General features: G+C 42.8%; 2 protein-coding genes across 4 annotated transcripts in view; one reads left to right on the forward strand and one right to left on the reverse strand.

The window, feature by feature from the left end:
• gdi2 (GDP dissociation inhibitor 2) overlaps positions 1-3,024 on the forward strand; it is a 29,381-nt gene extending 26,357 nt beyond the window's left edge. For both annotated transcript variants that reach the window (XM_080207668.1, XM_080207669.1), the window contains exon 11: positions 2,316-3,024. In XM_080207668.1, coding sequence (XP_080063794.1) covers positions 2,316-2,483 — 168 coding nt within the window. In that variant the 3' untranslated portion in view covers positions 2,484-3,024. The remainder of the gene's footprint in view (positions 1-2,315) is intronic.
• A 9,216-nt stretch (positions 3,025-12,240) lies between these two features.
• The window catches only part of LOC145355493 (uncharacterized), a 91,083-nt gene continuing 79,332 nt past the window's right edge, over positions 12,241-23,991 (reverse strand). For both annotated transcript variants that reach the window (XM_080207671.1, XM_080207670.1), the window contains exons 23-25: positions 19,313-19,494; positions 16,809-16,931; positions 12,241-13,758 (exon numbers count right to left, since the gene is read on the reverse strand). In XM_080207671.1, the coding sequence (XP_080063797.1) occupies positions 13,664-13,758; positions 16,809-16,931; positions 19,313-19,494 (400 nt within the window). In that variant the 3' untranslated portion in view covers positions 12,241-13,663. The remainder of the gene's footprint in view (positions 13,759-16,808; positions 16,932-19,312; positions 19,495-23,991) is intronic.

Consider the following 23,991-nt stretch of genomic DNA (forward strand, 5'->3'; position numbering starts at 1 on the left):
TTAAGGGTGTGCCTTTTTGAGGGGTGGGGTGAAGAGACACTTGGAAGAAATGAAGGCAGTACCTGAGAAGAGACCACCATTTTTAATATCAGATAGCAGTGTGACCATGAAGGGAAGTTGGGTGGACTGGAGTTTAATGGGAATGGAATTACTAGAGCAAGATGAATGTCGTGGTCAAGTTGAACTCCTTACTCATTTCCTCATGTCCTCAGAAGAGTGGATCCAAGATTAGGGCATTGGAGAAATTTAACTTGGTGGTGAAGGAGAGGTAGCTGAACAAGAGATCTCAATTTTGGTGCCAAAAATGTATTGAGCTGCTTGCATGTTATGAGATTAAAGGGACAGGGTTGGGCAGAAGGACTTAAGGGTGCAATAGGAAATAAAAGGAGCCAGCATTACCTTTTTGTAATCTAGGATGATTCAGAGCAGAGAATAGCTTTAGTTGATACCAGGACTTGCTGTGGTTATCTTGATCTTGGAAAGGCTTGGCTTAGTTAGGGACAATTAACAGGCTTTGTCAGAGGGAGATCATGCCTAAGAAATTTGATATTTTTCAAAAATGTGTGGATGAGGGAAATGCAGTTGGTGGGAGACTGAAGATTGCAACACATGGATTAGGGAAACTTGACGATGGATTCAAAACTGGCTTAGTAATAGGACACAAAGGGTGGTGGTAAAAGGTCGTTTGTGACTTGAGACTGGTGTCCAATAGCATACCACATGGTTCAGTGCTGGGACCCTTAGTGTTTGTTATATACATTGACGTGGGGGGGAGGGAAAATGATGAGCAAGTTTGCAGATCTCAAGATTGGTAGAGTGGTTAATGAAGAAGGCCATAGGTTTCAGGAAGGCATAGATGGATTGGTTAGATGGGCAGAGCAGTAGCAGATGGGATGCACTTTGGAAGAAGTAACAAGACATTAATGAATAGCAAGATATGAGGAAGCTCAAGAGCAACAGATTTTGGGGTACTTATTCACAGATCCCCAAAGGCAGCTGAATAGGGTACTTGAAGCATATGGGACACTTGCTTTTATCAGTCATTGCATAGAGTACAAGTGCAAGAAGGGAGTGGGAACTGTGCAGAACATTGGTTAGGCCACAGCTGGAGTATTGTGTGCAGTTCTGGTCACCTTGCTGTAGTAAGGATGTGGTTGCACTAGAGGGGGAACAGAGGAGATTCACCAGGATGTTGTCTGGAATGGAGCATTTGTGCTATAAGGAAAGACTGGATAGATTTGGATTGTTTTCTCTGGAGCAGTAAAGGCTGATGGGGGGCAGGTTTATAATAACTTGAGGGGTGTGGATAGAGTGAATAGGAAACAGCTGTTCCCCTTGTTTAAGGGGTCAGTCATGAAGCATAGTTTTAGGATAAGGAGCAGGAGATTTGGAGAGGATTTGAGAACTTTTCTTTGAGGGTAGTGGGAATCTGGAATGCACTGCCTGGAGAGGTAGTGGAGGCCAGAAACCTTAGCCTTTAAGAAGTATTTGAATGAGTACTTGAAACCTATTCAAGAATACAGGACAAGTGCAGGAAAATGAAATTAGTATGACTTCAGTGGTAGAATTGTCAGTGCAGACTCTGGGCCAGAGGGCCTCTTCTGTGCTGTATGACTGACTATGACTCTATTAAATAGCTGTTGTGCATCCTGCATGTTTAAATCTGCCCTCCTTGGTCTGAAGAAGTAAAGATGAGGACAATAAGAACTGGAGATCATTTCAGTCCTTGAGCCTTTTTCTACCATTTGGTGAGATCGTGTCCAACTGTGATCCAAAACACATCCAGTGAGGGGAAGGGTAAAGATTTGCAGAGGGAAAAGGCATGAAAAGTAGACATGAGGGAATAATTTGAGCAGATGGACAGTCTTTGGACTTATGAAGCTCATTCATTAGCTATAATTGCTCAGGGCTTAATATGTGGCTGAAGATAGGAAGACTAAGTTGGATATTTTGGTATGAGTTGTCACCTGAGGTAATAATGCTGGGTGGAAACAGCCATTGTAAAGAATATCTATGGATAATAGTTGAACAAATGAGACTGGCTCACTAAGATAAAAGCAAAATGTTGTGGATGCTGGAATCTGAAACACTTTGACAGGCCATCTGAACTCAACATGGCTCCCTTCTCTCCCCATAGATGCTGTCAGATCTGCGATTTTCCAGCATTTTGTTGTTGTTCAAAATTGGTTCTCTGGCTTGTGTAGTGGGCACAGTACTCTATAGTTTGGAGAAACTGGTTCTATATGGCTGGAGGTCAAAATGGCTGAGGCAACCTCACTCCCTGTATTAATTGATTTAACTCTTATCTTTAACAGATTTTCATTTCTAGAACATATGATGCAACCACTCACTTTGAGACCACCTGTGACGATATTAAAGATATTTACAGGAGGATGATGGGAGTTGAATTTGACTTTGAAGAAATGAAGAGAAAGCAGAATGATATCTTCGGCGAAGATGAGCAGAACGAAGCTTCAAAGTAAACCCCCCTTGAAATTCTCGACTTGGCTGATTCAACTTGAGTGTCATTAAGGAAACTAATGAGCACTGCAGGAAAGGAAGTTTATATTGTGGGGCCGGCTTATTTTTTAAATCGCGTCTTCAAGATCCTGACAAGTATTGCACTGATTCTAGATGGAAACCCCATCATTGTCTTTGGCATCATGTGTAAATTTTGCTGATATCTTAGGGGTGCTGTCCAAAGAAGACAATTTACTGATGTCTGAAAAGCTTTGATCAGAGGTTTTTGCAGGAAGAATAGTGGGGCATGTTGGGTGGGGGAGGGGTTGTTGGGGAAGCCATGACTTAAATTCAGATGCATTCTTTACTGTAAACATGGAAAGATGTAAAAATGCTAAATCAATATTCCATATTGTTTGTGGAAGTATTTACTGCCATCTGCTTTAACATCAGCTCTAACATTTAATGGGTTAAAAATTCATTTGTGTAATCGACTAACAGTTTATGATGGATTGATTCTATGTAGAACTGCAACTTCACAATAAAAACTTGTATGTACCACCAGCCATTTCTAAACACTATAGACACTTGTATAATTTTTAATCTTGTTTACGTCTCTGGGATTTCATAATTTTGGGTGGTGTCCATTCAATGTCCTTTTAGGTTCAGTTAACTCTGAAGGTAAAGTTTGTGGAGCTGACTTTTATCTTGCTAAAGGAACCTCCTAATATAACTCTGGACACCCAAGTTGAAGTAAACCCGTGCTTTTTAATGAGCTGTAGGCAGTATATGTTAGAGGCAACTTGAGAATAAATAGTCAAATGAAGAACCGATTTCAAAGCAGGTGGTTGTGAATGCCTTCTCTATCTCTGGTTTGGAAGGATCAAACTGAATGCAGTGAAATGTCAGGATCTGAAAGGTTCTGTCATTACCACTTTGCACAAATTGACTCAAGTACTGCAAAATTAAATGGTCTTCAAATAAACTATACTTTCTGAATCTACCACAAACTTGGTGAGTTCCAAGCTTTCATACTAAAATGGAAATGGTTGGTAAAGATTGTAACCAGAATTGTAGTCTCCTTTTGAGCAGGGATTAAGTTTTTAGACTGTCCTTTCCCCCAACCAGAATGGTTTTCCAACTTAACTATTGGCCCATCAAGTTGGATAGTTGTGCTGAACGTTCAGTCAAACAATGGTTAGCATTGCTGCCTGAAAGCGCCAGGGACCCAGATCAATTTGGGTCACTAAAGCATGTTCTTACTGTGGCTGCATGGGTTTCCTCCAGATGCTCTGGTTTCCTCCTACAGTCCAAAGATGTGCAGGTTAGGCTGATTGGCCATGCTAAATTGTTAAATTGTCTTAGTGTTGGGGATCAGGGTAAATATGTAGGGTTATGGGAATAGGGCCTGGGTGAGATTATGGTCATTGTAAACTGAGTTGAATGGCTTCCTTCCACACTGTAGGGATGCAATGATTTTAACATTTGAGTTAAGTTGCCAGATATTTAAATTTGAGCAATTTATGTTCTCGATTGGCCCACTGGGATAGCATTGAACTGACCTCTCTCTCTCTCTCTCTCTCCCCTTGACAAACCCTTTCTATCAGCTGATCTAGTCTTTCTAGATAAGGAAGCTTGAATCATTAGTTTTCCATTTTCACTGCCCGTTGAAAGCTTGGGAGGGTAATTTCATAAGGGATTCTGTAATGGGAATGGAAGAACCTAAGCTGGGACTGAGCTAACAATCCAGTTGCAGCATTGTACACTTAAAGGAAAATAACTGGATTTGGATGTACATTGCTACTGCCATCTGCATTTTTATACAAAACTGCACAAAAAGATCCTGCTTGATCAAGCATGGAGGACAGTAGTTGACTACTGGACTTTTACAAACTTAATCGTAACATACTTTGTTTTAACATTTGTTTAAAAAAGTTTTGGGATGTGTCACTGGCAAGACTATTATTTGTTACCCATCCCCCCAATGGCCTTTGAATTGTGACTTAAATGACCATTTCAGGGAGTAGTTAAGAGTCATGGAAGCTTTGCTTCCCTAAGGAACATTATTTGGGGGAGTTGGTGACATAGTGGTAATGTCACTGGAATACTGTTAAATTCCATTAACAAAATATGGAATTGAGAGCTTGTTTCAGTAATGGGTGGCAGTGGCAGTGGTTAACACTGCCTCACAGTACCAGAGACCTGGTTTCAGTTCAGGCCTCATAACTGGACCTTTCACATTCTCCCTACGTCTGTGCAGGTTTCCTGTGGGTGCTCAGGTTTCTTCCCACAATCCAAAGATTGCACAAGTTGGATAGATTGGCTATGCTAAATTTTCCCTTAGTGTCCCAAGATGAGTAGGTTAGGGGGAATTAGCAGAATAAATGTGGAGCTACAGTGATAGGGCCTGGGTGGTGATGTTGGTGCAGGCTTGATGGGCAAAATGTCATCAATCGGCACTGTAGCACTATCATTGATGTTTCACAAGTCATCCTTCAGATGCATAAATCGAGGCCTGGCCCTCAGGTGCTTCCACACCAACACCAAAGTGATTGACAACACAGCATGCATTTCAAGGACAATGAATGAGCCACAAATACTGGATTTGCAAGTAATACCCACATCCCATGAAAAAAGAGGAAAAGTGAACCAGGTGGGCTTTTGTGACAATCTGTAGATTTACAGTCCCCATTGCTGACTTGCTTTCAATTACAGATTTCATGAATTGATCTTAAATTTCACCAGCTATTGTGGGATTTAAACTGTGACTGCAGAGGATTAGGCTGGAAATCTAGATTACTAGTCTCATGCCATTGCTACTGCCTTTCTTTCAGGGGTGCTTAGGCCAGAATTAGAGCAACTCAGTTATGGAGGGTTGGAGGACAGGAGGAGGTTCAAGAGATGGGAGAACTAAAAAGACTTGAAAATAGGACTGAGAATTTTAAAATCAAGGTGTTGCTTTAATCCTGAGCCAATATTGATTGGTGAGTAGAAGAATGTTAGATGAAACAGATTTTGTGTAAATTAGATAGTCACCATGCTTCCAGATGCCTATAGGCTGCCCCACCTCTAGCAAGGGACAAGGTTGAGGCCAACTATCCAGCCAACTGAGCTAAACCAACAAATTAGGATACTAGCAATAAAAGAGCAGGTTTATGTATGTTGGAAGATTGGAGGCCAGCCAGGTGTATTTTGCAATAAGAGCTAACTACTTGTATGGATGAAGGTTTCATCTGAAACAGGGGTGGAAGTCAGCAACATTGTGAAGATGGAAAGTTATAGTGATGAAATAGCTATTGTCAATGTCACCTTGGGATCAAATATGACCAAGTTATATTCTGATTCAGCCTCATAATTGCAAGAGACGGAAATGGAGCCTGTAAGGATCTTGATCTTCCCAATGTTTTGGTGAAAACTTTAACTGTTGCACTGCCTGGATAAGTTTATGGTGGGATCAAGAATTAGTGAGATGTGGCTGGGAGCAATCAACATACATGTGGAAACATTTTCATGTGTCACCAAGGGCCAGTTGTAAATGAGAAATTAGGAGGGGGCCAATGATTTGTCCTGGAGGACAAATTTTAGGGGGTGTAGTTTTAAGGTGTGAGGGGCAAGGTTTAAAGGAGATGTAAGAGGCAAGTTTTTTTTTCACATAGCAGTGGGTGCCTGGGACTGACTGCCGGGGGAGGTAGTAGAAGCAGATACGATAGTGAGTTTTAAGGGGCATCTGGATAAGTACATGAATAGGATGGGAATAGAGGGATACAGTCCCTGGAGGGGTAGGGGAGTTTTAGTTCAGTTGGGCAGCATAGTGCAGGCTTGGAGGGCTGAAGGGTCAGTTCCTATGCTGTAATTTTCTTTGTTCTTTGACACAAAATAATCATGCATAGGGAAGAGAAACCATTGCAGGTGATTTTCTGGTTGGTGAATGGGTAGATAATAGAATTGGGTGGGAATATGGGAAGTCGCTCACTGCTGTACATCATTGAAAGGTGTTGGTGGTGATGTAGTTAAACATGTCAAAGATTGCAGCATGGACAAGGGTTAGTTTACCAGGTCACAGTTGGATAAGTCATAAGGCATTACAGTACAGTTGCTGTGGTGTGGCAGAAAGCTCAGGAGAGTCCTAGAAGTCGTCATCCACTCTGCTCCTGCACATCTGCTTATGGAGGTGTGTTGTAGATTTTAACATTGACCCTAATTCAAGTAACCTGGTGTTGGGTATTAAATTAATGGACCTGTAAATCTCCCACAATCGAGGCAGCATTTGACTGAGCGTGTCATCTAGGAGCCCTGCCAAATACTAAGTAAATGGGAATCATCGTGAAATGTGGAAGATGACTGGTTGTTGGAGGCCAAACATCTCTGTTCCAGGATATTGTTGCAGGAGTTCCTCAGGTTATTATCTTAGGTCTAACCATGTTTAGCTGTTTCATCAATTACCCTCCCTCAATTACAAGATCAGAAGTGGCAAAGTTTGTGGATGATTGCACTATTTGTAATTCCTCAGATCGTGCCCACCCGCAGCAAAACCTGGATGATATTCAGGCTTGCAATGACAGGTGACCATCTCCAAACTAGAGAACTTAAACATCTCCCCTTTTCAGTCTTCAATGACATTACCGTTGCTGAATCTCATATTATCAACCAGAAACTGAATTGGACCAGCCACATAAATACTGTGGCTACAAGAGCATGTCGGAGGCTGGGAATTCTGTAGAGAGTAACTCTCCTGACTCAAAACCTGGCCAGCATCTACAAGATACAAGTCAGGTATATGATGGAATATTTTCCATTTGCCAGGCTGAGTGCAGCTGCAACAATCCTCAAAGCTCGACACCATCCAGGACAAAGCATCCACTACCTTCAACCTTCACTCCCTCCAGCCCCAACACTCTGGGAGCAGTGTGTACTAGCTACATGATGCACTGCACCATCTCACAAAGGCTCCTGCAACAGCACCTTCCAAATACATGATCTCTACCACTTTAGAAGGACAAGAGCAGCAGATACATGGAAATACCACCACCAGCAGGTTCCCCTCCAAGCCACTCACCATCTTGACTCAGAACTATATCACCTTTTCTTCAGTCACTGGGTCAGAATCCTGGAACGTTCTTAAATTGCACTGTTGGAGTACTCGCACAAGATGGAGTCGAAGCAGTTCAAGAAGGTGGCTTACCGCTACTTTTTAAAGGGAAATTAGTGATGGGTAACAAATGCTGGCCTCGTTAGGAATGGTCATATTCCACAAAAGAAGAAAAAACACAGAGGAGCAGAATTGGACAGAGTAATTTACATGGGATCAAATTAAAATTTCACATAAAGGCACAATAATCCTGTTCTAGTTTGGATAATTCAAGTCTCACCCATGTGTATTCCACTATAGTTATCTTACATCAAATATCATCTGTCTGATGCAGGCCCATTCCCTATGGCAATGAGATCAGATTGTAATTATTTTCTCTTGAAGTTCTGATTGGACAGATCTTTATATCAACCATGGTATTTGTGTATTTGATAGTGAACATTTCTCCTTATTCAGTGTCGTTAAATTTCATAGAATCACAGCGTGGTTACAGCACATCCTGTTGGTGCTGGCTTTCTGCAAGAATAATTCTCCTCATGCTACTCCCCCCATAGTCCTGCAAATTCTTCTTTTTCTGGTAATGATGCAATTCCCTTTTGAACGCTATGAAGGAATTTTTGTTCATATTCATGGGACATGGGTGGCGCTGGCATTTATTGCTATCCCTAGTTGCCCGAGGGCGGTTGAGCATCAACCACAGTGCTGTGGCTCTGGAGTCATGTGTAGGCCAGACCAGGTAAGGATGGCAGATTTCCTTCACTAAGGGACATTAGTGAACCAGATGGGTTTTTCCACCAATCAATAATGGTTTCCTGGTCATCAGTAGATTCTTAATTCCAGATATTTTTTATTGAATTCAAATTCCACCAATTGCCATGGTGGGATTCGAACCCAGGTCCCCAGCACATTAGCGGAGTCTCTGGATTAATAGCCTAGCAGTGCATTCCTGTTCTGAAGCAGTCACTTTGTAAAAAAAAGTTTTCCTCATGTCGCCATTGCTCCTTTTGACAATTACCTTGTCCTTATTACCTAATCAGTACCCTCTAGTTCTCGATCCTTCCACCAACAGAAACAGTTTGTCACAATCTACTCTGTCCAGTTCCATCATGATTTTGAATACCATTATCCAATCTACTCTCAATCTCCTCCAATCTATCTACGTAACTGAAATTCCTCATCCCTGGAACCGTTCTAATAAATATTCTCCTGAAATCTCTTTCATGCCTTCACATCTAGAACTGGGTGCAATATTCCAGTTTGAGGCCAAACCAGTATTTTATACAAGTTTATCATAACTTCCTTGCTTTTTGAAACTGGGAGTGTTTCAGATCTGACTTTCAGACCCCTTCTGAGGTGCCTCCGTTCGCACTCTACCTGAAAAAAGATCAGTGATTCCGAATCGCGCTGCACAAACCTGTGGGTGAGGTTTAACGCGCTTGAAACACTACAGCTCCGATTGACGCCTCTAGCTGCGCATGCACAGAAAAAAAAATGATAGAATGCTGCTCCTTTGCCACATCGCTCCCAGGCTGGATAATGCCTCCCACTGGTCCCCGCAGACATTGCCCCACCCCCACATTACTGACCCACTTCTCTCCCCACACCCCCACCACCCAGACCAATCACAGCCCTCTCCCCCTTCCCCCTACTGATCTCAGGCAGAGTGGTAGAGGAACCCCTTTCCCCCTGCACCGATCTCAAGCAGAGAGCTGTCGGATGCTCGGCCCTTACCTCCTCGCTAACTCTCACTGATGGAGCAAGTCTGTTTTGAATTGGACTTCTTTGGAGCATGCAGCAGGCGACGGTGCAGAGGGACCTCGGGGTCCTTGTGCATGAGTCGCAAAAACCCAGCCTGCAGGTGCAGCAGGTGGTCAGGAAGGCGAATGGGATGCTGGCCTTCATAGCGAGGGGGATTGAATATAAAAGTAGGGAGGTCTTGCTGCAGCTGTATAGGGCATTGGTGAGGCCGCAGCTGGAGTACTGTGTGCAGTTTTGGGCGCCGCACCTGCGCAAGGATATTTTGGCCTTGGAGGGAGTGCAGAGGAGGTTTACTAGGCTGATACCGGAGTTGAGGGGGTTGAGCTATGAGGAGAGGCTGAATAAACTAGGCTTGTACTCGTTAGAGTTTAGAAGAATGAGGGGAGATCTCATTGAGACGTATAAGATGATGAATGGGATGGATAGGATAGAGGTGGAAAGACTCTTCCCGCTCAAAAAAGACAGTAGGACTAGGGGGCACAGCCTCAAGATAAAGGGGGGGCAGTTCAGAACGGAGTTGAGGAGGAACTTCTTCACTCAAAGGGTGGTGAATCTCTGGAATTCTCTGCCCGTTGAAGTGGTGGAGGCTGCCTCGCTAAATATTTTTAAGAAGCGGGTTGATTGGTTTTTGATAAGAGAGGGGATTAAGGGTTATGGGGAGAGGGCGGGAAAGTGGAACTGAGCCACGACAGATCAGCCATGATCTTATTGAATGGCGGGGCAGGCTCGAAGGGCCAGATGGCCTACTCCTGCTCCTATTTCTTATGTTCTTATGTTCTTATGTTCTTATGTCTGTTTCGCACCGATTCTGGAAGGGCGAATGCGGTGGTGAAGGGGGAAGTGCCAGTAAAGTTGGGCGTGTAATCCATTCGGACCATTTAAATGAATGCAAATTTAAATGGCCATCATGCCGGTTGTGGGCATGGTCCTAATTGCGGCCATTTTTGGGCCTTGGTAAAGGGGGAACCAGCACAGAGGCAGGCAAAGATGATAGCACTACTCACCTCACACCCGACTTCACTGAGTTTTTGAACCCAAAAATGGACAAAACACGATGGTAAAATTGGGCCCTGTGTCTACGTCTCTATTTAGAAAATTCAGGATCCCATCGGCTTTAATTTACTCTCAAACTGTCCCAAACAGGAGTTGCAATATTTTGTGCACATATACGCTCCCAGGACTCTGCTACTGCACCACCTTTATAATTATACCCTTTACCTTGTCTCTTCATATTCTACCAAAATAAGTAACTTCACACTTTAAATTGTATCTGCCATTCATCTGCTCAGATCTTGTTCAGTGGGCAGCGTCCCTGCCTCTGAGCCATCAAGCTCCAGGTTTGAGTTCCACCACAGGACTTGTATGGCCGAGGAAGACGCATTCATGATGCAGCCAATCGCAGGTGGTAAGAGCGGAATAGGCTCTCGGTCAGCCATGCGTCGTATGGAGTGGTGCCTCTTGAACTATAAGCCTCTGGTGACAGGAAAGCGACCTGCTCCAGGTAAAACTGGTGATGGGAACAGACAATAGTTTGTACGAGCTGCAGGAGGAGAAACAACCTGTTTACCCATTCCACCATTTCGTCCTTTTGAAGTTTAACACTCACCTCGTCACAGTTCCAAGTTTTGAGCCATCTGCAACTTTTGAAATTGTGCCTCTGTATGTTTAAGTCCAGGTCATCATCAGGAAGAAGCAGAGGTTCTAACACAACACCTGGCACACTGTAAACCTTCCCCCAATCTAAAAAAAAATCACTCTGCATCCTGTCACTCAGCCAATTTCATATCTACCTTACTGCTATCCCTTTCATTTCATATGCTCTAATTTTGCTCAAGTTAATTGTGCAATACTGTGTCTAATGTCATACTGTTTAATGAAACTGCAACATCATTGCTTCTCCACTGAAACCAACACACAATAACTTTTATCTCACAAGAGGATGTTTTGTGCCTTGCTTAGTGTACCCATTCTGGCAGGGTAATCTCTGTTTCCAAAGACAAACTATTATTGCAAATCAGTCCAATATTAGAATCATAGAATCCTACAGTGCAGAAAGAGGCAATTCGGTCTATCCAGTCTGCATTACTGCTTTAACTACTGGTCCACTTTTTCTAACCCATTCTTACCATTTCATAGAAATAATCATAGAAATCATAGCAACCCCGGTGCATAAAGAAGCCATTTGGCCCATTGAGTCTGCATCGACAATAATCCCGTCCTAGGCCCTATTCCCCATATATCTACCTCGTTAATCTCTCTAACCTATACATCCTGGGACACTAAGGGGCAATTTAGCATGGCCAATCAACCTAACCTGCACATCTTTGGACTGTGGGAGAAAACCAGATTGAGTAAATGAGTTTTGTTTTGCTATGAACCCAACTAAGGTTCTGTAGATCTGTTGTTGAGCGAAGAAAGTTAAAATATAACACATCATGTGTGGGCTCATTGAACGACTGGAAGTGCCAAAAGAACATGTGTAATTCAAATGGGAGCAATATGGCTACATCAACCTTTGTCCGATTACACCTTTTGACATTTTTCTACATTACCAGTACAATATAAATGCAAGCTGTTAGTGTTAAGTGTAACAAGCAGGAGAAAAGTCATAGAAGGTGACATGGGGCTCCTGGGAAAGTAAAGGAAAAATATTTAGTCTGGCAACTCTAGTTTATCGGTCAGTACTGGATTCTTAGCAAACCAACTCTGGAGAGGTTTTTTTTAAATGTATTAACAGAGTGATGGGGAGTCCAAAGATGCATGGGTTGGACTGATTGGCCATGCTAAATTGACCCTTAATGTCAGGAGATTAGCAGAGTAAATAGATTACAGGGTTATAGGTATAGGGCCTGGGTGGGATTGTTGTTGGTGCAGACTCTGTGGGCCAAATGACCTCCTCCTACACTGCAGGGATTCTATGATTCTATCTTAGTCCAACTTAAACTATAGTTGAATTTCTAAACGCAAAAAGAAAATCCCTTTCACAATACTTTAAAATCATACTTTATTTTGATAAAAAGATTATAACGTTGCTATTTTGAAATACAGAAATAATCTTAATTTTGACTGATTAAATATGTACACGTTTACAAATAAATACAAAAATATAGTACACTTCAATTCTATTTAACTGAATTAATTTTAGTTGGAGTGTGACTTAGGAAGCACATTTTGATCCATAAAAAAATGAAAACTGATCATGGCAATGATAATTTATTTTGACTGTTGTGTGACAAGTACAAAACATGCATTTCCTACTCCCGTTTGCAAGTTTTCCTAACTATCAACCAAGAAGTCTGAAACATGTTTCTGTGTTAATTGTGTTCCATTCAGTTTGTCTATTAACTGTAGTTAATACATCAAAAGGAAATTGATCTCATGGAGTTAGCCGAGAAACTTGTACCCAATGCAAATAAACCTTTAAAATAGCATTAAATACTTAAATCAATACGTGTTTTGCTAAATGAAATTTCTCAGCATCTTAAACTGCTTCCTTGTGTTTTACTGGATAAGAGGTAGATTACTACCCATTAGGTTCAGACTAATTTCCTCAAATAAAGCTTATATTTCATAAAATACCAGGATATTATATACATGTAAATTGGAGGATACCTGTATCTTTTCAGGAAAATCCTGTCTGAATCCACAACTACAAGTCACTTTCAGTTCTTCACTTTCCCTATGTGTTGAACACAAAAGTGCCAAAGTCGAGGAACCTTGATGGGTTTATGACTGCTCAAAGTAAAATACTGTTTAAGGGAGGAAGGGGTTCGGGGAACCTCTGCAACAGCTTCCTTATCATTAGTGGTTAAACTAGTCAATAAGCTTCGAGCAACAGAAGGCACTGCAGGATTGGCTCCTCTGCACCTTTGACCCTGACAAGAGATCAATAACGGAAGAGATTTGCAGTTGAAAGCAAGTCACTAGGCACTGAGAAATAAGAAGCCTCTTGGCTCGGCTGAAAAGAGATTTTGCTGTCAGTTACAGAATATCAGATCAAGTTTTCCAAGCCGCGTGGAACATGCTCAGCCCAGTGTTTGCCGAAATCAGGCAGAGACTCAAATAATTCATTCCTGGCAACACACAAATGAGATGCAGAAAAGCTAATGTGGATGCACCCAAAGAAAAAACATAGAGGCATTCTCTTGCACCATTTTCCAAATGCACAACTCACACTTTGATCCTGCTGGTTGCACAGGTTACCATTCTCATGCCACCTTGAGCAAGCATGACCGGATGAAGATGGATAGCTACTTTGAGCTTTGTTTTTGCTGTGGAATTGGGAGGATTTTCTCCACCAACCACCCCTCACCCTACCCTTCTTCTCCCATTGCACATACCATGCACAGATCATAATCAGAACAAGGTGGGAGGCATCTGGGTCGCTGTATTTTTCCCAAAGGGTGACTCCAACTGGGTCTCTGAGGAGCGGCTTACTTCAGTCAGACGTGCTAGAAAGAAAGAACAAAGTGTTATCTGTGCTCTCATTTATATATAATGATGCTTGTCCACTGGCACACCTCGTGCTTACATTCATAGAAATAACCGCCTGTTGGAAAAGCTATTTTCAGCATCACAGATGAACTATGTGCGGGTTAGGTTGATTGGCCATGATAAACTGACCCTAGTATCAGGGGATTAACAGGGTAAATATGTGGGGTATTGGGGATAGGGTCTGGGTGTGATTGTGGTCGGTGCAGGCTTGGTGGGCTGAATGATCTCCTTCTGCACTGTAGGGATTCTATGATTCTAAACACGTCAAAACAAAATACAATTCACCTTTGTACTTAAAAAGTAAAAGAAAATGTTTATTTATTAGTCACAAGAAGGTTTACATTTGAAATTCCCCTAGTTGTCACGCTATGGCACCTATTTGGATCAATGCACCAACCAGCACGTCTTTCAGACGGTGGGAGAAAACCAGAGCACCCGGAGGAAACCCATGCAGACACAAGGGGAATGTGTGAACTCCACACAGAAAGTGACCCAAGCCAGGAATCGAATCTACAACCCTGGCAGTGCAACCACTGTGTCACCATGCCGCCCCAACTGATGATGCATCTCTTTCGACAAGTTGTCACAAGTGTGTTTTCCTTCTGTGCTGCAAGGCTCGACGGTTCCAGAATTACCAGAGGGCTTTGTGGGCAGCTCAATCTGTCATGGCATTTTGTACAAGTTCCGCATACAAATGCAGTGTGGCCGATTTGCAAGTCTTTGCACCGGAGCTGCCTTTTAAAATCGTTAACAAATTAAAACAGCAATTGATGGAAACATTTTTTTTTTGAATCACAGAAATGACCTGTGAAATGAAGCTGCTAAGGGGCAGAATAAAAAGATGGAGGGGCAAAAAGCAAAACCACATCAAACTGTTCTTTCGCATCTCCTCATGTGGGTTGGTGTGCCTGCTGGCAGGATCGAATGGGGCAGCCTAAATCAGACAGAACACAGAAACATAGAGAATAGAAGCAGGAGGAGGCCATTCAGCCCTTCGAGCCTGCTCCGCCATTCATTTTGATCATGGCTGATCAGCAAATTCAATATCCTGATCCCTGAGAATTTGTAGGTGTAATAAATTGAGGAAATGTGACCATGTTTGATGCATTGGGATATACTGGCCTGAATCTGGTGTATGTTTAACTTGGCTATTAATATATTTTATTTCAAGTGTATTAGAAATGCAGCAATGACTCAAAAAAATATTCTGGAGAAAACTTCTCATCAAATCAACATTTAATTTACAGATAGCTCATTTCCTCTGTGGCCCAATGATCATCACATCACTTTTTTTTATCCGTTCATGGGATGTGGATGTCACTGGCTGGGCCAGCATTTAAACGCCATCCCTGAGGGTATTTAAGAGTCGACCACTTTGCTGTGGATTTGGAGTCACAAGTAGACTAAATTCCCTTCCAACTCGATTTTCAAGTTTGCTAATGACATCACAGTCATGGGTTGGACCTCAAACAATGACGGGACAGAGTACAGGAAAGAGATAGAGAAACTGGTGAACTGAAACTACAAAGGGTCATGAACGAAGCCCAGTCCATCACTCAAACCAGTCTCCCACTCACTGACACTGTCTACACTTCCCACTGCCTTGGAAAAGCAGCTGCCATAATTAATGACTGCACGCACCCCGGACATTCTCTCTTCCACCCTCTTCCGTCAGGAAAAAGATACAAAAGTGTAAGGACGTGTCCCAACCGACTCAAGAACAGCTTCTTCCCTGCTGACATCAGACTTTTGAATGGCGCTATCTTGCTTTACAGATCCATCTACAAGATGCACAGCAGGAACTCACCAAGACACCCTTGACATCACTTTCTGAGCCCACAATCTCTAACACTCGAAGGACTCAAGGCTGCTTCCCTGCTGCCAGCAGACTTTTGAAAGGACCAACCTTGCATTAAGTTGATCTTTCTCTACAGCCTAGTTACAACTGTAACAGTACATTCTGCACTCTCTCCTTTCCTTCTCTACGAACGGTATGCTTTATCTCGGTATAGCGCTCAAGGAACAATACTTTTCACTGTATACTAATACGTGACAATAATAAATCAAATCAAAGCAATTGCGATTCATTACAGGTATTCTACTCCAATCGGTCTGCACGTACCTGGTTGTTGAACTTAGTTTTTAAGTGCTCAACAATTTGTTAAATAATGTAACCATTGGTTCCTCCGGATCTCAATGCACCAATTCTCTGCTCTCCAATCCTGTCACCTGCTAAAGGTTATTCAATCAGTAACTGTTTCTATTTCTGAAGCACAAAGACCTGAACATTAACTGAGTTTTCTGCTGCTTGCCCTGCTAACTATTTCCAGCATGTTAATATTGGCTTGTACAATGTTTCTGTGCTTTCAAAACGGATTAGATTTCCAGTGCTGATAAACTTATTGTGAAAGCAAATTACTGCGGATGCGGGAATCTGAAACAAGAACAGAAAATGCTGGGAAGTCTCAGCAGGTCTGATAGTATCTGTAGAGAGAGAATAGAACCCATACAGTACAGAAGGAGGCCATTGGCCCATCGGGTCTGTACCAACCATAATCCCACCCAGGCCCTATTCCTGTAACCCTACATATTTACCCTGCTAATCCCCCTGACACTCAGGTCAATTGAGCATGGCCAATCCACCTGATCCACACATCGTGTGGGAGGAAACCCATGCAGACAGACATGGGGAGAAAATACAAGCTCCACACAGACAGTGACCGAGGCCAGAATTGAACCTGGGACCGTGGCATTGTGAAGCAGCAGTGCTAACCACTGTGCTACTCGAGCCAACATTTCAAGTCTGGACATCCTGACTTAAAACCCTAGCTCTGATCTCCTTCTCTCTCCCCCCACAGATGCTGTCAGACCTGCTGGCATTTTCCCAGCATTTTCTGTGATAAACTTATTGCTAGTAACATTGTTTTAAACGTCAGGCAATCCGTCCAAGTATCGCAAGAAATGAAAATGTCATTTAAGAAAGGGACAAGTTGTAAATTAGTCTTACCGTTTTTGGCGGCCGAAGTGCTTTGTGAAGGAGTGGTTAGCGTTCCCAAACCTTTAGTGAAACTATTTACATCCGTAACAAGGATTCCACTTTGTGCAAAAACCTCTCGGTTCTCAGGCTTCCCTGAAAGGTCGTCAATTAGGAGAGACAATGAAACATGAGCAACTATTAGTTTAAACAGGCTGACAATCCACAATCACATTTTCAAAAAGGAAGAAGCATAAAAAGGTCAATGTTTGGGAAGAGCTCGGGCTTCCATTGCTCACTGTTTTAAATAACTTCATTTCTTTTATAAAGGAAAGAATACATTCTTTCATTGTAGGCTGGCAGGGACCTGGTCATTCAGCTGGTTCAGTCCATTCTGCCATTCAGTTAGATTAATGCTGGACTGTATTGTTCTGCCCATTTATTTGGGCTGCATGGTGGCACAGTGGTTAGCACTGCTGCCTCACAGCGCCAGAGACCTGGGTTCGATTCCAGCCCACCGTCTGTGTGGAGTTTGCACATTCTCCCCGTGTCTGCGTGGGTTTCCTCCGGGTGTTCCAGTTTCCTCCCACACCACAAAGATGTGCAGGTTAGGTTGATGGGCCGTGCTAAATTGCCCCTTAGTGTCAGGGGATTATCAGGGTAAATACGTGGGGTTATGGGGATAGGGCCTAAGTGGGATTGTTGTCGGTGCAGGCTCAATGGGCAAATGGCCTCCTTCTGCACTGTAGGGATTCTATTTGCCTTGGTTCCATAACCTTTACCCAACAAAAAAGCATCTTTCAATCTCAAATTCTGAGATTATAGCATTTTATCACATCCTCAGATCATCTCAAAAACACCCTTCATTATCAATTCACTCCTTGCAAGGACAGTCATGAGCCAATGCAATAGTGACATCCTCCAAATGGCAAGGGAGAGGAATGGCCAATTAACACCTTCATCAGATTGTTGGCCATGACCCAGGTGAATGCCCTACTCTTCCGAACACTATTGTAGCATGTTACATCCAGCTGCACTGACATGTAGGACTTATGTTCCATCTGTTACTTGCTACCTGCAGCACTGACGAAATGCTACACTGAAGTGCCAACCTGGATTATATATTCAACTCTGAAAAGGCTGATCGCTTTTCCCTATGAGAAACAACACTGAGAGATGACCTAAACAGAGGTTTTTAAAACTACGATAGGGCAGAGAAGTTTCTTCCATTTGTAAGGCAGTCCAAAGTTGGGCGTTTTCAATATTTGCCAGCACTAGTAAGCCCATCACATAAACCAACCTCCTGTCCATTGACTATCTACACTTCCCGCTGCTTTGGAAAAGCAGCCAGCATAATCAAGGACCGCACACACCCTGGACATTCACCCTTCCACTTTCTTCTGTCAGGAAAAAGATACAAGAGCCTGAAAATACGTATTAACTGACTCAAAAACAGTTTCTTCTCTACTGGCATCAGACTTTTGAATGGTTCTTTCACACATAAAGCTGAACTTTCTCTTCACTTTATCGGTAACTGCAAAACTATATTCTGCACCCTCTCCTTTCCTTCTCCCCAATGAATGCTATGAATGGTATGTTTTTCTCTGTAACAACTCGTAAGAAACAATACTTTTCACTGTATCCCAATACATGTCACAATAATAAATCAAATCAGTGGGAATGTTTCACTCAGCGAGCAGTGAAAATGGGGAATGTGAAGAGATAGATAAATACTTGAAGTGGGATAAAGGGCTGTGGGGAGAAGGTAGGGAAGTGGAGTTAGGATAGATGGAGATCAGCTATGATTATATAGAATGGTGGAGTGGGCTTGAAGGGTTGAATTGCCTACTCTTGCTCCTAATTCCTTTGTTCCTAAGAGCCCTGGCGCATTTAAGGGGAAGCCAACAATGTGTTTGAGGGAGATACAAAGAGAAGGTTACACTGATAGGGTTGGATGAAGCCATTAAAGTGTGAGGGAGCTCTTGAAATATGCAGTGTAAGCATCAGCAAACACTGAATAACCTGTTTGTGTTTTAAATTCTTTGCATGTGGGAGAATGGAGTTTGGATCCTGAGTTTTGTTTTGGTTCCTGGATTCATGGTGGCTTTGTTGCATCACACTTATTACCTAATCCCTGCAGATCTCAAGTGTCAACACTCCATTCTTACTACCTCATCAGGCACAAGATTTCATTGTTAATAAAGATCTGACCCAGCCTTGATTTTCCTTCAGGGGCAATTTTGACCCTGAGTTATATAAGCGAGTGATTTGGTCTTTTGTTAGTATTTTTCCTCAAGACCTTTTTGTGTATTGTAACCATCTGCGTGACCGCTGTCCTGAGAAAATTAAGAACACAGGCTTAGCCTAATCTCAAAAGTTGTCCATGCCTTCAACATTGGCAGCTTTTTTTGGGTTAAGTATTACTACCTAATCCACTTTGAACAACAGCCACCAACTTTCTCCATTTTCATTTCAAACAATATCTTCTCATTCTTCTAAACATCATCACCCCTTCAGCCAATTTTGTCACATCTCACCTGTGAGGAATACTGCAAACCTACAGCTTATTTTCTGACTCTGTAACTTCACAAGGCAGCTGAGGTAGTCGGGTTTCTTCTGGGCCTTGGAGTCACACTCATGGAAAGGGAGGACTTCCAAAATGTTGGCTGCAATCTTTTGGGTCAGGAGAGAGATCTTCCTCTTTGCGACACTGTCTCCTCTGCATGAATAAATTTCATTGTTACACACTAAAGCAAAGTGAATATATTCTCAAGCCAATAATAAAACAGAACAATTCAAAATGTTATGCACTAAAACACTTAACGCTCTTTGTAATCAAACCAATTGTACTATCATGTATCTTGCTGTTAACTCACACATTTCTTATCCCCAGGACATCCCTAAGCACTTCTGTGAAAAACGCAAATAACATTCATGCCAAACAAATGCCAGGCAATGACCATCTCCATCAAGAGAAAATTTAACCATTGCCCCTTGTCATTCAATCACCACTATCAACATCTGAGGAATTACCATTGACCAGAAAATGAACTGAACTAACCATATGAATACTGTGACTACAAGAGCAGTTCAGAGGCTAGGAATCCTGTGGTGAGTAACTCACCTCCTGACTCCCCAAAGCCAACCCGCCATCTACAAGATACAAGTCAGGAGTGTGATGGAATAATCTCCACTTGCCTGGATGAGTGCAGCCCCAACAACACTCAAGAAGCCCAACACCATCCAGGACAAAGCAGCTCGCTTCATTAGTACCCCATGCATGAACATTCACTCCCTCCACCACTGATGAACAGTGGTAGAAGCATGCATTATCTATAAGATCCATTGTCAGGGCTTCACCAAGGTTCCTTAGACAGCACTTTCCAAACGCATGACAACTACCGTCGACTGCCTCCAAGCCACTACCATCCTGACCAGGGAATATATCACCATTCCTTCACTGTTGCTCGAATCCTGGAGTTCCTTCCCTAACAGCACTATGTGCGAACCTACACCACATGGGCTGCAGCAGTTCAAGAAGGCAGCTCACCACCAGCTTCTCAGTTAGGGATGGGCAATAAATGCTGGCCTAGCCAGAGAAACATAGAAACATAGAAAATCTACAGCACAAACAGGCCCTTCAGCCCATAAGTTGCGCTGAACATGTCCCTACCTACTAGGCATACCTATAACCCTCTAAGTCCCATGTACTTATCCAAAAGTCTCTTAAAAGACCCTACTGGATCTGTCTCCACCACCACTGCCAGCAGCCGATTTCATGTACCCACCACCCTCAGTGAAAAACTTACCCTGACATCTCTTCTGCACCTACTCCTCAGCACCCTAAACCTGTGTCCTCTTGTGGCAACCATTTCGGCCCTGGGAAAAAGCCTCTGAGAATCCACTAGATCAATACCTCTCATCATCTTATACACCTCTATCAGGTCACCCCTCATCCTTCGTCTCTCCAAGGAGAAAAGACCAAGCTCTCTCAGCCTATCCTCATGAGGCAAGCCACCCAATCCAGTCAACATCCTTGTAAATCTCCTCTGCACCCTTTCTGTGGCTTCCACATCCCTTCTGTAATGAGGTGACCAGAACTGAGCACAGTACTCCAAGTGGGGTCTCGTATAGCTGCAGCATGATCTCCCGATGCCTACCTCCCATGAATGAATAATACCAAAAGCAATGTTGTCAAAAGGCAAACCCAGCAGTCAGTTAGCACACAGGTTTCTGTCTCTATCCTCTGAAGGATAAGTAGTATATTGCTGCAGACAAATTTAAATTCCAGGATGGCAGAAGGACAATGCAAAATGCCAGGCTTTAATTTCCACCAATTTTCTCAGAAGTGAAACCAGATGAGGAATGGAAAACTGAAGCTGAGATGTGGACATGAGTTACTTCATTATCCTGAAAGAAGCAAGATATGGCTTTGGCTTTATCATTGCAAGCAAAGAGAAAGATTAAGAGTAAAGCTTTTCCAGAGTGGAACATTAATGATCTGAACAGTGCAGAGGGGCTGGACCTTCTGTTATTTTTTGATAAATTCTGTTAAAAAGGATGACTTATTGTAAGCATTTGGAGTCTTTGATAGAGTTAAGAAACCAGATGGTCAGTCCATGGAGGAATATATCATGGACTTTGACAGATGGTGTAAGAGACTGAAGAAATTTGAACTTGACAACTCAGGCTCAGAATTGGCATTTAAATTACTGGATTATGCCCGTGTTTCTCTATGGATAGACTTTTAGTATTAATGGGGGATCAGCACTGAAATAAAAACTCTTTCAGACCAAATGGCTGCTCCCCTAAAAAACACTCCAGGAAGACAATCATTTCTAGCTACTTTCCTATTGAATACAGGTAACTCTGTGACAAAGCAAAGGAATGGAGGATTCAACGCTGGCCGGTTTTTGAGATCGACAGCACTTTCAACACAGACTCCAGAATAAAGATGGGGTTATTGACAGGTGGTGACTGATGATTGCCATACCTCTATCTGACCTGAATGATCAGAAAAAAACAGGTCTGGGATGATGGCCGCAGGCGCTTAAACCTGAGAAATGCACGGGGCATGGTTAATCAATGTTATTGGTGTGATTCCAAGTATCATTATGCAATGCTTTGCCCACAGCAAAAGAATCATGTTTTTGAAGTAAAGCATGAAACAGGTAATTCTGAGGCTGCAATGATGATGGGACTGCCATGAAGGAATTGTGTTAGTCACTGAGAGTTTGAACCCAGTGATGAGTATTTTCATAGCTGATTCATTCAACTGTGCACTTTTAGATAGCGGTTGCACTTCCAGTGTGTGGGGCGGACTGGCTTAACTGCTACCTGGATTCTCTTGATAAGGCAGATTGGCAAAAGGTCAAAGAGTACTAAAGCTCAACATGCTTCAGGTTTGGAGATAACAACATACTAACGTTTTTCCAAATGAAAGCCCTCCCTTGGAGGATAGCTGAGCTCAGTTTTTTCATCAGTACAGATGTGGTTTCTCTAGATAAAACTCTCTTGTTAAGCAGGTCTTCGATGAAAAAAAAGCACAGATGGCATCAGACATGAAGAATAACACAGTGATCATGTTCAGGAATTAAGTGGATCTACATTTTACTAGGTCAGGTCATTACTATCTGCCATTCAACAAACCAGAAGTTTCTTATCAAAGAACTGAGAAAGTCTTATTAACTTCTGAGAAAAAGAATGTGGTTGACTAAAAGATCACAGAATCCCAACAGTGTATAAAAAAAGAGGCCATTTGGCCCAACAAGTCTCCACCGACACCAATCCACCCAGGCTCTATCACTGTAACCCCATGTGTTTCCCCTGATACTAAGGGGCAATTTAGCATGGCCAGTCCACCTAACCCATTCACCTCTGGAGTGAGAGAGGAAACCAGAGCACCTGGAGGAAACCCATGTAGACACAGGGAGAACGTCAAACTCCACACAGAAAGTCACCGGGCGTTTGAATTGAACCCAGGTCCCCGGGGCTGTGAGGCAGCAGTGCTGACCGTGATCATTTGGAAGTTGCATAGACAGTTTGCACATCTGGCATCACAAAAAACTGAGTATTACTGCGAGATGCTGGCGTGCTTGATAGAGAATACAATAACCTCATTGAGTAAATCGAGGCTCAGTGTGAAATTTGTATAAAATATCAAAAGACACCACCATATCCCTGTTGTGAGTTTGCTACTTGCCAGGGTGTTTAACAATACAGTGGCAATAGGCTTAAAAGTATGGGACTAAGATAAAGGCATTTCTCTGCTGCATCCTACAGATATTGCGACCAGACCAGATTCCGCCCATTCACTGTATAACATGGTGAGGACAAGCAGATCAATGTCAAGGAATGGGTGGGAACAGATTAGGAACAGCAGCTCAATTCCTGACAAATAATGTTAGGCAATTTGCCGATGAGAAATTTTAAGATGTATAAATTTGAATATCATGCACAATGAGACTGAGAGTTTGTTCAGTGATGGCCTCTGTGAGAGAAACAATGACATGTTACATAAAATCTTGGCTGGTCAGCCAGGATGCAAATAGTGCTGGCATGGGCAGGGCATGGGGGATGCAGAACGCATCAGTATAGCAAGAATCCAAAGTGACTTCAGTCCATTCAGATGCTCCCCTGCTCGAGAAGGCTCGAGCATTAACTCTACTTTTTCTGCTCATCTGAATGCTTTGCATACAAGCAGCAAGGCTTTGACTAAAGCTGAGGTTTCAGAAAAAAATTGTTGAGCCTTACGGCATCGCATAAAGCTTGAGGAGGAGACCTGGTACATTATAAAAGAGAAAGATGGCAAGAATGGATAAGACCTTAGGTAAATTGATAGGCAGTGAAGGAAAAGTAGTTATTGTACAACATGGGAATCCAACTGTTGGGATTCATACTTTGAAGCTAATTAGCACTGAATATACCTTCACAGATTCTGGACAAGACATAGAGAATGAAGAGACACCATGTACTTCACACATATGCACATAGATCACAGAATCCCTACAGTGCAGAAGGAGACCATTAGGTGGCACAGTAGCACAGTGGTTAGCACTGCTGCTTCACAGCTCCAGGGTCCTGGGTTCAATTCCCGGCTCGGGTCACTGTCTGTGTGGAGTTTGCACATTCTCCTCTTGTCTGCGTGGGTTTCCTCCGGGTACTCCAGTTTCCTCCCACAGTCCAAAGATGTGTGGGTTAGGTTGATTGGCTATGC

This window comes from Carcharhinus amblyrhynchos, chromosome 19, assembly GCF_965287045.1.
Source record: "Carcharhinus amblyrhynchos chromosome 19, sCarAmb.v2.hapA, whole genome shotgun sequence".
In the NCBI taxonomy this organism is placed as follows: domain Eukaryota; kingdom Metazoa; phylum Chordata; class Chondrichthyes; order Carcharhiniformes; family Carcharhinidae; genus Carcharhinus; species Carcharhinus amblyrhynchos.